The sequence below is a fragment of the Taeniopygia guttata genome, chromosome 1 (assembly GCF_048771995.1).
Source record: "Taeniopygia guttata chromosome 1, bTaeGut7.mat, whole genome shotgun sequence".
Classification (NCBI taxonomy): domain Eukaryota; kingdom Metazoa; phylum Chordata; class Aves; order Passeriformes; family Estrildidae; genus Taeniopygia; species Taeniopygia guttata.
Window position 1 is genome coordinate 27291487 of NC_133024.1, and position 16443 is coordinate 27307929.

The 16443-nt window shown below is 46.8% G+C and overlaps 1 protein-coding gene across 1 annotated transcript in view; it reads right to left on the reverse strand.

Moving 5' to 3' along the window:
- Positions 1–12231, reverse strand: part of TBX15 (T-box transcription factor 15) — an 89436-nt gene extending 77205 nt beyond the window's left edge. The window contains exon 1 of the mRNA XM_012569896.5: positions 11707–12231. Within this exon, the coding sequence (XP_012425350.2) occupies positions 11707–11908 (202 nt within the window). The 5' untranslated portion in view covers positions 11909–12231. The remainder of the gene's footprint in view (positions 1–11706) is intronic.
- Positions 12232–16443: the final 4212 nt, after the last annotated feature.

Below are 16443 nucleotides of genomic sequence, written 5' to 3' on the forward strand. Positions count from 1 at the left end.
GGGAGAAGACTAAATTATTTGAAGTACTTGATTATTATAAATTGAGTTTAATTATTACCTTAGGAATCAGAAATGTGCTATGTGTAATTTAATTAGCAATTAGAAATTGCCTCTAGGTATACCTATGGAATAAATAACTACACTCACTGCAATAATGTCTAACATAGTCTCTATGGCACATAAAAAACTCTGTATACTGATAATTTAAATATTAATACTATAAAGCACTGAAATACATTATGTTTATATTCAATAAAAATCCACAATGTTCAGCCAATGCAACTGCACAATAAAATAGACTGAACTCCATGCCTAACATCTACTGATTATAGAAAGACCAAAGACCTGAATAAAGTAGACAAAGTTGCAAAGAGGATTTTAAATATTATTCAAAAAAAAAAAAAAAAAAAAAAAAAACCCTGTGGAGCTGACTATAAGAGAAAGTATTTCCTTTAGAAAAGTCTTTTTAATTTTTCCTGAAATTACTAAATTTTTGTTTCAAACCATGGAGGAACAAAAACCACAGGAAGAAACCCTGCTCTTTTTCATGAAAGTTTCTACTTAATTGAGAGGTCTTCCCTTTCCTCTCTCTTACATATCTAAAGTATACCAAATTATTACATGTACTCATCTAATATCCTAAGTTGTCTTCAGAAACCATTTTGAATAGTACATGTCATGTATAGGAACCATGCTATTCATTATTCTGGAAAAAAAAATAAAAACAACACAGGAAGGTACCCAGATGCAGGGAGAAAATCTGAAAATAGTTTCTAATTTCTGCTCATGCTGAGAGCAGCTGGTGGGTAGGAAATGAAGCTCTGAACCCCTTCCTTTCCCACCCCATTCTCCTCTTCCTTTCCAATAGCGATCCCTCTCTCTGGCTTTCTATCAGTTTTCTGGTTTTCTACTCCTTTGCCACTGTTAGCTCATCTCTTCCTGATTTCACCATCATTTCATTCCCAGGAGGATAATGTACACCCATGACTCAAAATGAACACAGCAGTGACTTGCTTCATTCCCTGGTGCATTGCATCCCTTGTCCCAGCCAAGTGAGCCCCTCAAAAGGATTCAGGACACCCAGTCCTCATCCAGCCAAGCTACAGCACTATTATTCTTGATTTGCTATTTTTCGATTGTTTTTCAGCCCACGGACAAGTCAGCACCTACAGAAGCCCATGGACATTCCAGTCCTGCAGGTGACTGAGAGCACAGCCAGGAGCAGGGCATCTGGCACTGCAGCAGAACAGAGGTGAAAAATGCCCTACACATTTTTCATCCCCTTTTGGGGCTGAACTGCTTTTCTGTGGAAGGCTGTAACCATACTGGATTACTTTCTTATGTGCCCTGTATGTACTCAATCCAACCTCTTTTCATTTTTTTCTAAATCAATTATACCAGCATTACCCTGGATAAATGATGCTCAGCACCTTAATGTAACTTGAGCAAACACTCTTGAAACACTCTTAATAACCAGCAAATTCACTATTGAATCTTTCATTCTGAGAAGCATACGGAGCTGGCTTTTTTTTTTTTTTTAAGCTATATTTTCACAAAAGCTATTAATTATTGTCCATTTCTATAACAGCACACTGCTAGGCACTTCCACAGCTGCCCTCCCTTTCCCCAGCTCGGGCACAATTTCCTGAGTGCTGGAGTAAACAGAATTGCACTGTACAGAATAATCCAAGGAGTCTCTAATGAGGCAGTGTGGGCTTTCTGTTGCAGGACCTGTGATGTTACAGTTTATGTGGTAACACTCCAAGCCTTGGAGTGAATAATGTGACTGCTTTGCTACAAGGCACATGGAGACTTTGCTAGGCTTGTTTGATGGTAAATGAAGACTTTTTTTTAATTTGCTCCAAAGAGCTTGGCACAGGAAACCCCTAAATCCTACAATAATAAATCTTCTATTTATCTTTTAAATTCCAGAGCAAAATAAAAACCATTAAGCACCACAGCCACGGGCTGAATTCTGTATTTTCATAGCTTGCTACAATCTTCTGGCATAAAAAGATTAAGCTTTATGAAGCAAAAAAATAACTCCTCAGTGTAAAAATAACGGCCTCGTTGCCTTGTATGGAGCACTGTATTATTGTATTACACAACTAAATGGCAGGAGCACTTAGAAATTGCAAAGACAGGCACAATCCAGAAACCTGCAGCTGATCCAGCCTGATTGTTCTTATGCTACCAGGCATTTGCACTAAATCTGAAGAGCAAACATGATCCAGCTACAGCATAAAATGATCACCCAGGTATTAACCACACTGTCATGACTATTTAACTCCTACAGACTGACACAGTATTGAAGCAGAAGAAAAAGGAATCTCCCAAAATTATTCCAATCCCAACAGCTGCGCTGAGGAGGGGCCTAATTTTTGGCTATCACAGCCTGTTTAGGGTGTCTCAGAGCAGAAGTCAAGGGAGAGGTTAAGATCTCCATGGCAATTACACATTCTTAACACCACTGAAAATAAGGTCACAGAAGTTGCACCCTTGAAAATCAGCACCATATAATCCTTTGAAGTGCAGATATTTGGCATGTCAAAGAATCAGGCCCTCCTTTAGCAGTGCTTCCATGCAGCCTTCACGCTAGGGTACGTCAGCTAAAGATTTAGTATTGCCAGTCCCAATTCTTGCATGGTATTTAATTACAAGTTTAGGCAGCAGCAGAGTCCAGCACAACCTGAAGGCTGATGTTGGCTTTTAAAAAAGCCAGTGGGAATGTTTCTGCTAAGTCTGAGAGGGTATAAGGGAATACTCAACATGTCTTCTTCCACTATTTTTTCACTCTGGTGAGAAAGGCTGCTTAAAGCACAATTAAAATTCATTTGCATTTTTCTGTGCAAAGTGCAAAGCTGAAAGAGGGTGCTGACAGGGCAGAACTGGGATAATTTCTTCCCCAAAGAAAGTGATTCTTGTAAAAGTCATTAAACATGTTTACAATAGCACCCATGAACATTTAATAATTGACCTTTCAATAGGCTCCTTAGAGCAGGATTGAAGAAAATCCAGTTTGGCGATTAGGTGAAAAATAAAAAATCTGTGAATCTCCATCTATTCCCAAACTTCCTTCTTCCTCGCTAAACTCAGACTTACAGACCTGATCTACAGGCATTTCAGGGGTAAACTGAGGACCTATTTTTAAAGCCTCCCTAACCTACACATCGTATACACCATACATTTCTAAATGCTCTCACATTTTCTCTGCATAGGCATCCACAGTGATGCTGGTATCATAAGAAAGCAGCACTTCTGACATCTTACTTAGGGATATTGCTATTACTAGTGCAGCTTCTTAAGAAGTCTATGATACACAATCCTTCACTCTTACTAAAAGCAAAGGCACTTCAATGTCTTCAGTTTTTTCCTTGGTTTTAGGGGAGATTTCTGACCAGGGAGGTCTCTGTTTCCTGAAGCTCCTAAAAGCTGAAGCTAGGGTTTGTTAATTCATTGGGCATGGAAAAATGTCAGTGTTAGCCAAGAGTGCATCCAGCCCCTGAGTGAGGTCAAAGAACTGTAAGTCATTCATAACTATTCTGTGTGCCCTGGCCCACTGATTTTAAAACAATTTTTGCTGTGGCTGCATTCATGTAAATGTGCTGATTATTAATATGATTTGTGTCAGCTTTTAACCAGTTGGTTAAGTACTCTTTAGAAACTCTAAATTGGTTCTTTCAAAGGTGGTTTGCAATAATGTCCTCCTAAGCTCCTTTCCAAGAGCTACACATGTGGACATAGTTGGAAATGTCCATTTAACAATACTGGAAGATTTCTTTCCCAAAAAGCAAAAGCCTCAAGAAAAATGAACAGGTGCAGTGGCAGTGAAGTGAAGCCATCCACTCTGACAGGGACTGAGTTCTATCATGCAAGAGTTTAGCTGAACTTCTTTTTAAAATTTATATATATAATTAATCAAGAAAATTCAGCTTAGAAGAAATGAAAATTTCATTAAATCCTGCAGAATTTGTCAAAGAGCTTTGCCTTCTAGAAAAAGAAAAAATGGGAAGCAGTTCTGAGTGTCAAATGCTTGATTTTAGTATTATATAAATAAAAATGCCTTATTCTTTATTTGCTAATTAGTTCTATGATCTATTTTAAAACTACTTTTTAATTAATCAAAACAAGGGGGCTTGGGATCTATTTTTAAAATGGTTGCACAACTTAAAAACATTAGGTAGTTTGATGATTAAAAAAAAAAAATACTTAAAGACTGGTCAAACCCTAAGTTTTCCTGATTCTCCATAAAATAAAAAATGTTTAAAAAGCTTTTACTAAGTTAAATCTAAGTGAATCCTCACCATCTTCAGTTTTTTTGGTTTTTTTTTCTGCTGAGTCCCAAAATGAAAATCCTCCTCAGACTTCCTCCTTTGCTCTGAATCAGTGTGTGCTGGCCCAAGACACTGGCTAGGTGAATCCTCCCCTCTAACAGCTGCAAGGCTGCATTTGCAAACACACAGCAAACAGTGGACAGCCCACTGTCACAGGGGTCTGACTCAGACTATCCTTTCACCATCTCCACAATACTCTCGGATCAATAGCTCAATTAAGCAAAGAGTATATGAAAATATTATTGTAAATATTATCGTAATGAGTGTTTTTATCACTTTTGGGATTGATTTACTGATTCATTGTTTTCTGACCTTGAAGAATATGCAATTAAAAGATGCCCCCAGGATAAAAATTGCTACTAGAACTTCAGTTGGCACATATTTCTTCTCAGTTTCAAAAATTCTCAATGTGCTTTCAAAGATATTTCAATTTAACTTTACCATACCACTATGTTATCTCTCCCTAGCACTTCTCACCAGAGCACACTACAGCTTTTAACACAGGAAGTGCAATGGGGTTGTATTTTGAGACAGCAAATGTTTTGCAGGTGTAAAGGTTGCAAACATAACCTATTTTCAACAACACTGGAAATAAGCAACAGAAAGCTACACCTTTGGATTTTTTTTCCCTCTGGAAAAAAAAAAGTCTCAGCATTGCTGCAAGGTACTCTATATCTGAAGAAACTGTAGTTCGACTAAAAAGCCATAGAAGCAAAATCTTTCAATGTGCTGCTATTCAGAGCTGCTCTGGACGGGATTAGGAACTGAAGACCTGGGAAGACCCCACTTGCTGCATTTTCCCTACACCCAGGTGCCCACTGCCGCTCTTCCCAAAGGAGCCACACAGCTCCCAGGCTGGCAGACACTGTCCACATGTGTTTACACACACGATGTTTTTTCTGTCAGGATTTAAACCGAAGATCCAATCCCATTACTGCCAAGTAATTGCACTATTTAAGAGGATGTCAGAGAACTAACAGTTAGCACAGAATTCTAAACTCCATCAACGGGCACTAGCACACTCAGCCTCTCTGGGAAACTGTCAATCTCCAAAATGTTGTCAGGTTTAAAAATTTTAAGTTTCTTTCACTGAATTTGATTTTATGTCACCGGTGTAAACTACAGATCTCAATATGTACACTTGGGGTGATTTAAATCACACCTGAACAGATTATACTAATTGTACAAAAATGACAATGTAAATGCCATCTGATGGTGTCTCAATATATTCAGGAATTTTTTCAATACTCTCAGACTGGTTTTAGCGCATTATTTAAACTATTGTAACCTTATTCATCCAGATCAGAAGGCAGGAAAAAATAAACGTTGGAAAAAAAATATTTTTTTGGTCTTTGAAGACTTAAGACTGCAAGCAAAGATTCATTCAGGAACCCAACGAATTACAAAAGGAACGGTGATCTGTGTGAATAGAAGTGACTCAAATGGCACCTACTGTGTTGTAAAACAATGTAAATGCTCTTTCCTGAATGCAGTGCTCTTGGAAGGCATCTTTCCGCTTTTCCATCTGAGAAAAACATCAGTTTTCCTTAAAGATAGATACGGATAAAGCAGGACACTTCTGCCTGAGGAGAGGCTAGCTGGGCTGATATTTGATATAAGCGCTCAGTCCCAAATGGGAGGAGGGGGAAGTGATTGATGGTTCGCAAGGAATTACTTGACTTTTGCTTGTAACAGAAGCTTTTTGGATTCTCCCAAAGTTCTTGTCGAAGACAAGAAACATCTTTTGAAACACCAACTTTCACCCTTACCAGCAGATGGAATAAACCTGTGTAAAAAATGCTGCAGCTTTAAAACGCATATTTCATAAAGGAATAAATTGCTTGACGGGCTGCCCTTTTCCCAACGCTCTGCTGTTCTTTAAGGTTTGCTGCTATTATTCTATTACCTGCCCTCTTAATACAGTGTGAGTAATTCACCTCTCTGCAGGAGGAGTTGCACAAACCCAGCAGCAGGCGTTCCCCAATTCCGTAAGGCGCATATTACCACAGGAACAAATCCTTCTCGCTCTCTGTCTCCTCAGGCTCCAAGGTCAGAGGTGTGTGAACTTGACTAAGACAACCCTTTCCCGAGCCTCCACAGGGCTCGGCTCTCCTGGCTCTCATCTGGACAACTCCATCTGCCTCCTGCAATTGTCTCCTCTGGGAAATTCGAGAGTATTAGCTCTGCTGCTGGGCTATGGGGGAACAGAGGAATTAGGAGGGAAAGATTTTCGCATTTTCTTCCATCGTGTACACAAGGGAGCAGCGGATCTGAGCTCTGCATCCCCTCTTTAAGAGGCAAACTGATGATCCAACAGGTGGAATGAATTAATACAATCCCAGTCACACACGAATTCGTTAGAAAGACTTCTCATCAATAATACCCAATCCCAAGGCAAAGGCAAAGCTGGCACTCTCTTGTCTAACATCTCGTTGTCACAGAGCATGGCTCGTCTACAAGCCTCGAGGAACATGCAAAGGACGATGTACACCAATGTGCTCTACCTAGGGAAAGAGACGAGAAAAATTGCTCTGCCAGCTCTTGAAATCCTAGCCCCATCCACCGAGCACTCAAACAAAAGCTGAAGTGAGAAACCGAATTAAGTCACTCCCTCTTCACGGGTTTTACAGCCACTGCTCAAAGAACGGACTTCATCAATATAAGCATTCAGAAGCAAGTGTATTAAAAAAATTAAAATAAAATAAAATAAAATAAAATAAAATAAAATAAAATAAAATAAAATAAAATAAAATAAAATAAAATAAAATAAAATAAAATAAAATAAAATAAAATAAAATAAAATAAAATAAAATAATTAGGAAGTAGAAGGGTCAATCGCATTTTCTCTTGCTCTTAAAATCTCTTTACCTCTCCTGAGGGCGGGCGGGCCGGGAGGCTCCCGCACCCCCGCCGGCCGAGGGGGTTTGCCCGTGGGTAAGGAGGAGCGGGAGCCCCGCGGCGGAGCGGGGTTGGGATGGACATCGATGCAACCTCCCTGGAGACACGGGAGAGCGACACACCGCGCTAAAAGAGCTGAAGGTTATACTCTTGTCAGCCACTGAAGGCTTTGTCCAACTCCCGGATCTTAATCTTAAAGATAAGCACATGTAATAAACACATAGTGGGTCTTAAAATGTGCGCCGTGTTTTTTCGCTCTTTGCAGAGGCTCGCAGTACTTCGCCAGTGTAGATTCAGATAAACACAGGAACGAATAATTAAACTCTCAAAAATGCCCTGCTTTCTGTTGTTTAATTTGTGATTTGAAGGTTGTTCGTTTGTTTTCGGGGCGTTTTGGGGTTTTTTAACCGGTAGGTGCACTTTTAATACAAGCAACCAAAAACACCGATGGGATGGACGTGTGATACAAAGACTGCACTGGCAGTAAAATTCGTTCACAAATTTGTTTGTGTGTTTCTTCGCCAGGAAAAGGACGGTCCCAAAGCCGAAAAAGTCTATCTATTTAGTGCCGCACCGCTTTGTTCTGCCTTTGAAGCGCTTGTGCTCGTCTCGCCGTGAAGAGACTCTGACCGCCTGAAGGAGCAGCCGTATTTTTGTGAAGGCAAACGCGTCCGCGGAAACACGTTCCCACCCACACTCTCCAAAAAATGTTTAAAAGTCTTAAACTTTCGGCAAGGAAAGGAGTGCGCTCGGCTCTGCCTCGGTCTGTCCCTGCGCCCTTGGGGTGGCGAAGGGACGAGCCGACGAATGCCACCGCCGTGAGCGACGGTAAACAATATATTCATCAAGGGAGGCAACGCCTGGGGCCCCCGTGACCTTTCCGCTGCTCAGGTTAAATCTATAAATACCCAGAAGACATCCGAGCCCATTGTTTTGCTGCCCTCTGAAACCGAACCTGCCAAGGGGACGGAGGGCCGTCCCGCCACCCTCCTCCTCCTCCTCCTTCTCCTCCTTTGGCCTGTCGGCGGCGAGAGCTGAGTGCCGGGGGAGGATGCGGGAGCGCGGCCGCGGGCGGCGGCGGAGCAGCGGGGGAGGCTCCCCGGAGCCCCTGGGCGAGCTCTGCCTCCCCCGGCCCGGCCGCGGCCCCACGCGTGGCGCGCCCGAGTGCACGGGGTGGGAAAGAGAAGGTGAGAAAGCCGCTGTAATCCCGAATTCCTTTTCACAACCTCGTGGTTGAACCCGCACATGATTAAAATCCAGGTTTATCCCCCTTTTAAATGAGTCTCGTAAGAAAAGCACATTGGCGACAAAATTCATGTCTAAGATATAAATAGCTCGGATGCTCGGGAGATGTTTCTTACAAACCTGGGGGATTCATCCGCTTGCTTTTCTCACCTTTGCCCATGCCACAGCCCGACCCGGCACCTCCCAGCCTGCCACCTCTCTTCTCCCAGGAAGATGCGGCCCCGGAGGGAGGGCAGGTCTCTAGGGGAGACTCGGTCTCGCCAATATCGTCACCGAAGAGTTCGGGCACGGCTGTAAGATGGCACGTAAGGGGTCAGGGATTCCGCCAAAACGGGGAAACAAGTAGCGCTGCCTCCCAGGCGCTCCCGAAGCTGCGGTTTGTACACGTCCAGCACAGATCCGCACCGACGCGGGGACTGAAGCGGGGCCGCTCCGCCGCCTCCTCCCCTCAGCCCTGCCGGAGGACGTGTCCCGAGCTTGGGAGAGAAATCCTCATACCCGCCTGAACGCAAAATATCTGGGCACAGGAGAGCGGAGCATTGCCCTACTCGTGGCCGCATTTAGCTGCCCGCACTGAATAGTTTTCAGACCCTCCCGCGCTGAAATTGAGGCAATTTAGGCGAAAAGATCGATAAATGGGGCTAGACCGATTTAGCTTATCCCACGAAAATCAGGACATAATTTCCCAGCGCGTACTGCACGACTTGCGGCCTCTCCGCAAGCACCCCCGTAGCAGCAATACCGCCAGCAGAAGGAACAGCCCCGTCGCTACTCGGGGGCAGCGGCTTTGAGTGTTGAACCTTTGGGACGCTATAAAAATTCCCTTTTCTATTTTTTTTTTCAATATCGCTGGAGATTTGGCAAGTTTAAAATACGTTAGGTGTAAAGTTTGTTCTTAATTAGGTCTTGTAAAGATGGAATTTGGTGGTCATTATAGAGCCGCTAATCAATTTTCACCCAGCAGCAAAAGTACACCGCGGAGGAATTAGGTTTAATGAAGTGACTGTGCAAATTACAGTCGCAGACTTTATTTAAAGTCTATCAACCTCCTAAAAATGATTTCTCAAACTGTTCTTGATTTCCTTTACTTTATGAAAAACATCACGTATACTTTCTGAGGTTTCGGGCACTAGCAGCCATTCTCTCCCGCTCTCCAATTTGGTGCATGGAGAGTTTTCCAATTCGAATTCACGGAGGAAAAGGCAAATTAAACTTTTAGACCGTATAAAAAGATATCCCATTGCGGCTAAATATTTATTTTAAAACTGTTCTAAAAATAATAATAATAATAAAAAAAAAGTCCAAACATAAAAAATAGACTGAGGCACAGACAATTTTCTGTTGTTAGAAAGTGGATTTTTGTCTGTGAGTGCGTATTTATTTTTTTGAACGGGGAAGCCTCTGAAACCGTAGGCTAGTTTTTGACTGGTTGATCGCTGCTGTCCCCTCTCCTTTATGCCCGTCCCTCCGCTGAGAGACGACCCTGGCAGCAGATTTTACCTACTTCTCCTTAGGCTCCGCACCGGGAAAGGCTGCTGGCTGTTAAAAGAAAATTGAAATGCGGTTCCTTGAGGGCATAGAGGGGCTAGGACATCATGGTCTTTAGCTCCCTTCAAAAACACTTCAGTTTTGGTTTTTTTTAACAGCAAATATTTTTGATACCTCGATCTAAAATTCTTTCTCTTTTTTTCCCCACTCCTTTTGTTTCGTTGGTTTGGGTGTTTTTACTCTTACTTTTGGACAGCTTATGTTAATTCATAGATCAGGGAACGTCACGCAAAATAAATAAAAACGAAATTTAGAAGGTGTTCCAAGTGCAGCAGAATGGACTTGGCAGGAGTGGAGGATATTTCTGCCCTTTTTCTTAGGGACTGCTCAAAGAAATCGTTTGACCTTTTTGCCCCATCCGAAGACTAAAAGCAAAGAGAAATCACCTAAAATTCGCTTTCTCCCCACACTATAGCTGTGAGAGCGGGGCCGCCCCCTCTGTCCCTTGTTAAGGCCCTGGGGAACGGCCCGTGGGGAGGCGAGAAGGGCGCGGGGACAGCTCGGGGAGCGAGGCCCAGCGCGTTTTCACCCTCGGGATCGTCGCGGATCCGCGGCTGCGTTTGCGGAGCCGTCGTTTTAGGCCGGAGAGGAACGGCCGTGGGGGAGACGAGGAGACCGAGGGTTTGGCTTGAGCCAAATGAGAGCTGCGAGCTACCGGATCCCTTTTAAATAAAAATAAACAAACGAGAGTTGAAAGTTAAGAGTACGGACACCAAGAGGGAAGTGCTGTGCTCCCTCTCCCCTAACCCCGTCCCGCCGGCCTTGGGGCCGCGGACCCGGCGGCCACACTCCGCGGCTCCCGGGAGGAGCCAGGCTCGGGAGCGGGGCTGCACTCCTCGCAGTGCCCCTTACCCGCTGAGATCCTTTTCCCTGCCGGGAGCGTTTTCCCTCCGGAGAAGTCCCCCCTCCGCATCCCCCCGCGCTTCCGTCCCGGGAGCGAAGCGAGGCCGCGCCGGCCGGAGCCCAGCGGGTCCGGTCCCGGGAGAAGGATCCCGAGCTGCGGGAGTGCGCAGCGGGTCTCCATTGCTCCGAAGAGCCGGTCACCCTCGCCCCGGAGCAGCGCTGATCCTGGATGCCCACATCCTCCTCCTACACCGAAACCTCCGCTTAGGGCGGCACTGCCTCCGCGGGGAGTACACGGGGGGTAGCCGGTGACTCGGAAAAGAGGAGAGAGGTGCAACTCGCACCCCACTCCTTTGCCCCAGACCCACCCGGCAACTCCATGACCGGGGCCCGGGAAACTGAGGCAAAACAAAACGTGTGTCCCCGAACACCCGAGAAGGACTATCGCGATCGACAGGCACGGAGAGAGTGAAAGGAGAGAGGGTTAAAATGGAAGCAGAGGGGACACGCCGTTCCTCGCGGGAGATCATGGAGATATGTTGGGGGAAAAGAGACACAGCGAGTAATAGAAAGTCCCCGTAAACTGAAAAGAAACAAACAAACAAACAAACAACAAAAAAACCCACAAAAACAACAATACCCAAAGGAAAAAAAAAAAAAAAAAAAAAAAAAAGGGAAATCTCTGCAAAATTCCCGCTTCCTTTTTTCAGTATTCCCAGTCTCGGATGTTTTCCGGGACGCGCTGCCCGGCGGGCAGCTCCCGACAGGACTCAGGGCGAGAAGCTGGGAGGGAGCAGGGCGGGAGGGGGGGTCCCGAAGAGAAAGGAGTCGCACTAACCAGGGTTGAGGTCCAGGCACTGAGTCGGGTCTTCATTGTCCCCCAGCTGGCCATTGGGGCTGAGGCTTTCCATGGACAAATCCAGCCCCTTGTCCTCCCAGTCTCGCAGTTTCCTCTTTTTATTTGTCCCGATCAAGGCTTCTACCGAGAAAGCGTGCGCTCGGGAGCTGAGGGCCACCGCAGATCTTCGCCTCTCACTCATCTTATCCCCCAGCCCAGACCCTTGGGCAGAGGAGCGACCAGTGGCTGGGAGCACACAGCTCGGGGACCAGAGGCAGAGCCTCTTGCCTCTTTCTCCCCCCCCCACCCCTCCCCAGCTGCACCCCCAGAAGAACCAGCCCTCAGTCTCCTGAAGGCACTACATGAGGCTGCAGATACTCCGCAGGCAGAGCCAGGAGGGTGTGCTCAGCCCAGGTCCCAGCACTTGCTCAGAGGGGATGCAGGCTGGATTTCTTTTTTTTTTTTTTTTTTCTTCTCCCCTTTCCTTCTGTCTCTCTCTGATTGATCCAAACTTCTGGGATTTTTTTTTTTCTCCAAGAGTTAGGCAGGCTGCGTGCGCCTGTCAGGGAAAAAAAAAAAAAAAAAAAAAAAAAAAAAAAAAAAAAAAAGGAAAAAAAAATGTCCCCGGCCAATAGGAGGGAGAGCTCGGGAGAGACCCAAAAGCTGCGACCCAATAGGGAGGGGAGGGAGACTCGGGCTTGAGGGAGAGGAATTTTGGCCATCTGAGTCCTGGAACACCGGCCGGGAGAATTAACTGTTTGAAGAACGGGGAGCCAGTAGGAAACCCGTAACTCTAAACACAGAGAGGGAACAGCTCTCGCACTTCTCTCCACCGCACCCAGGTTTCCCAAAGGCTGCCGCTGGCTAATCCCCACGCAAAGTACCCGAGAGGTGCTTTATCACCCAGCGGTGCCGGATGACGGGGTGTTTTTAAAACTTCATTTATGCCATGTATTACTTGCCCTTGCCGGTGGAATCGGTGTTTGGCAGAAGCAGAAGCAACGTCTCGAGGGGATTGAAATTTCACTTCAAAACGATGCGTGTCCGTGGAGTGGCGGGGCTGAGCGGGCGGCGTGGGCTGGCAGAGAGACCCAGGCACACCCGGGCATGGGGAGCGCCTTCTCTTTGGGAAGGGATTTTTATCTATATAAAAATATTTTTTTTCCCTTTCCCGCTTCTTTTTGTCACTCTAGCTACAGCGAAAACAAAGCCGCTAGGTACATATCCCGGCTGCTTGCCTGGATAATATTCAGAATTTTATTTCTACTCTCTTGTTCACTCTGCCCTGACATCCGCCCGGCTGAGGCGGGTCCGCAGCTGCTCCCACGCCCCTCGGTCACGCGTGGCGCAGGGAGGGGGGGGCTCGCAGTGAAAAGCAGCAAGGGCAGCTTTTGAGAAGGTGACAGAAGCGTGTGTATTTATTAGCTGGTGGGACCCCGGAAAAATATGTGAAGTCAAGCGAAACACTGTACATAGAAAATACAGCGGGGAAAGGCGCTTCACAAGTTCAAAATAAATTCACAAGTTCAAAATAAAATAGAAATAAAGTACGAGAGGGGATTAGCATGAACAGAGCCGCAGTGGAAAAGCGGGCAAAGAGACATACAAATTTTCAGGAAGGGATTATTTTTGTCCATTGCTTCTCAGCTGCTCCCCGAAGGTGCAAAGCTGCTTAGGGCAGGTTTTTCATAGACGATTTTTTTCCTATGGGGCTGGAAACAAGTGAAAGGGGAGCGTGGAGGGGAAAAACACTTCCTTTTGCTCCCAGAGTGAATCCATGGTGCCCACGTCAGCGCGGGACGACGGAGCCCTTCAGCCCGCTCTCCCCGGCCTAAAGCGCCGACTGACAACAGCCCGCCGGCGTTCCCACGCACGGAAACGGATTCCAGATGAAAAACGGGAAAGAGCCACTTCTTCCGAAATCCCTGCTGAACCCTGTTATCTAGGCCGAGGAGCAGGTTTTGTACGTCTCCATCACCCGCCCTACAGCCCTCATCCCCCCTCCCCGTCGCTCCTTTCCCCTCCCCTCCAGCACACCTCCTTGACAGGTCACTCTCGGCGGGCTCAGCGAGGGCACAGCGGCGCTGCCACACGGGATGGATGCGGTGAATTCCCCACCCTGGCACTGCCCGCTCCCCGGCCCCGCGGGGAGCCGTGCCGGGCAGGAGTGGCAGCAAGAAGGGACGAGTCAGGGGCTTGGAGGAAGCCGACAGCGGGAGCGGGGACTCGGAGGAGGGCACACGTGTTTCCAGCGGGTCTCCCAGCTGTGTGTCTTTTCCCAGGCGAAGGAATGTCTCAAAAAAAAAAAAAATCCCCCAAAAACCCCACCAAAACAATTCTTTTCCATCTTTTCTAAAGCCTCGGAAACACTTGTCTGGGATGCAGACACTGAGGAAGGCTTTCAAAGAAGCTGGAGGGAAATTTTAGCAAAAGAGCCCAAGAAAATAGTGGATTCTTTATAGCGTTTTAGTGAAAAGAAATGGTGCTGGAAAGGCAGGGAGATTTAAGCGAATTTTGGGAACTGATGTAAGAACTCAGAAATACGTTTTCCAGAGCAGTAAGTGTGGTTTTACTGGTGGACGGTTTAAAGCAGCCCCGACCCCTTTCGGGTCTCTTACCTTGGGGCTCTCTCCTGTGCGAGCTGAGGTGTCCGAGCACTCCGCGCTCGGCTCTGGCAGCCGAGCACAGCCTCTGCAGCACCGACAAGAGACACAGCGCACTTTCCAAGCCAACACGGCCCCTGATTGTCAAACCCCAGGGAGCAGATCCTTTTGCCAGGGGCGGGAGAGCAGCTCCCCGCGGTCCCGGACACCGCTCCCGGAACCGCGGGGATTCACGGCCCCGGCAACTGCTCCTCTCCCTCCTCCCTGGCCCTATCCTGGTGCCCGGGAGGTTTAGGACTGCTCGCCCTCCCTGTGCCCGTCCGCGCCGGGCGTTGAGAAAGCGGTGAACACAAAGGCACTGCTGCTCCGCAGTGCGAGCGGAGAGAGAGGGCAAACCCTGCAGCGACCTTGCGGCCCCACTGGATGTGCCGGGGGAAAGGGGAGGGATGAGGGGGGGCGGGGGGGACAGAGAACCAACGCTGCCCCCTCGCAGGGTTCGCTGCCCCCTGCGCTGAGAACGCTCACCCAGAGAAAACCCCCTCTCCCCGAGCCCGGGGATGGGATTTCGGTTTTGCCTTTGCACCAAGATCTGACTGAGCAAAACGCGGCCGCGCTGCGCCGCCGGCACCCGGAGCCCGGGGCTCCTCTCAGCCGCAGCGGCTCCGAGGCCAGGGTCCCCTCTCCCCGCGGCGAGCCGCGTAAGCCTCGAGTCTACCAGAGGCCTGGCCTTAATCTGGATTCAGATCCGACTCCGACCCCCGGCTGCCAGAGATGAATGCGCCCCTTTGCCTGGTCTTTATTCCAGACTCTTACTCGCAGGGGTAGCTCCCATTAAATCCAGGAAACTGCTCCCTGGAATAAAGTGGCAGGAGCAAGGGTCGCAGGGCCAGGCCTCGGGGTTTATAAAGAAATCATTCACTTCTGCTTTCCAGTTGTCGCAGAGCGAGCCTGAAAAATATTTGTTTATATATGGAAATATTTGGGGAAAAAAAAGAAATAAGGGGAGCCGGCTGCTGGGCGGGAGTGCTGTCCAGATGTGCTGTTTGCAGGGGCTGGGCCAGTTTCAAACCCTTCTCCACAGCAAGAAAAACCTTTCCGAAGGTCTCTCATCCAGATCTAGCCCGTGGATTTATTGTTATTTATCTTTTTTTTTTTTTTTTTTTTAAGTTAGTGATTGAAAACAATGTTAAAACCAGGCTGTCTGATAACGTGAGCGAGCGATTTACTGGGCTTTAACACAGCGCCGATTCACTTTTAACGGATCGGAGGATTCCGAGGCTGGCTCTCTAGAAAGAGGCAAGTTTAAAGCAAGCACAAGCCGCTGCTTGGAAACACGAGCGAGGTGATGTTCCCGTGCTGCGCGGGGTCAGTTATTGTGACTGGGAAAAAAAAAATACGCCTGCAATTTATTTTTATGGTCTGTACAAACGGTATTGTTGCGTATATTAACTAATTCATAATTATACCCCTATTATGCTGTCGATTCGTTCCCCCTCCCCTTCCCCCGGTTTTCTCAGGCTTTGAGAATTGAACCACCGCAAAATATTTACTGTCTCAAGTGTTTTTAAATGGGCTTTGTTTGTGTTTTACAGAATAAAAATCTCTATTAGTGTTTAAACAAACACCATGCCAGTCTCTTAAGCCTTCCAGATGTTTGCAATAAAATGTCAGGTTTTGCCTTTGGGACTCGAAATAAAATTTAACTACCTTCACCCTGTAATTATTCTCTTAGCTCTCCCTTCCTAAATTTATCTGCTTTCTATCAGGACAGGAAAAAAAAATCCGATTATACACTTGGACTATAAAAAACAGCCACTACTTTCCCTCCATTTTACCAAGACTTCTCCCCTGTTTGTTTCGGCGCGTATATTATTTTAGTCTCTCCTGTTTTCGGGGCGGCAGAAGGAGACCAAGCAGAGCAGAAACGCATCGGCACGCTTCCTGGGCTTAAGGCAACAAAATGCCCCTTGTCCCCGGGCCTCTCCCCGTATTCATCCCCATTGCGGCCCCAGTGTTCCCGGTGGGGAGGAGAATCGGGAACTTAACATTGTCCCTGAACTTCCACTAGCTCCGGGCGTCACTTTTCTCCAAGCACCAGTGAGACCTGACTGCATTTCGGAGCCTCCCCGCGGAG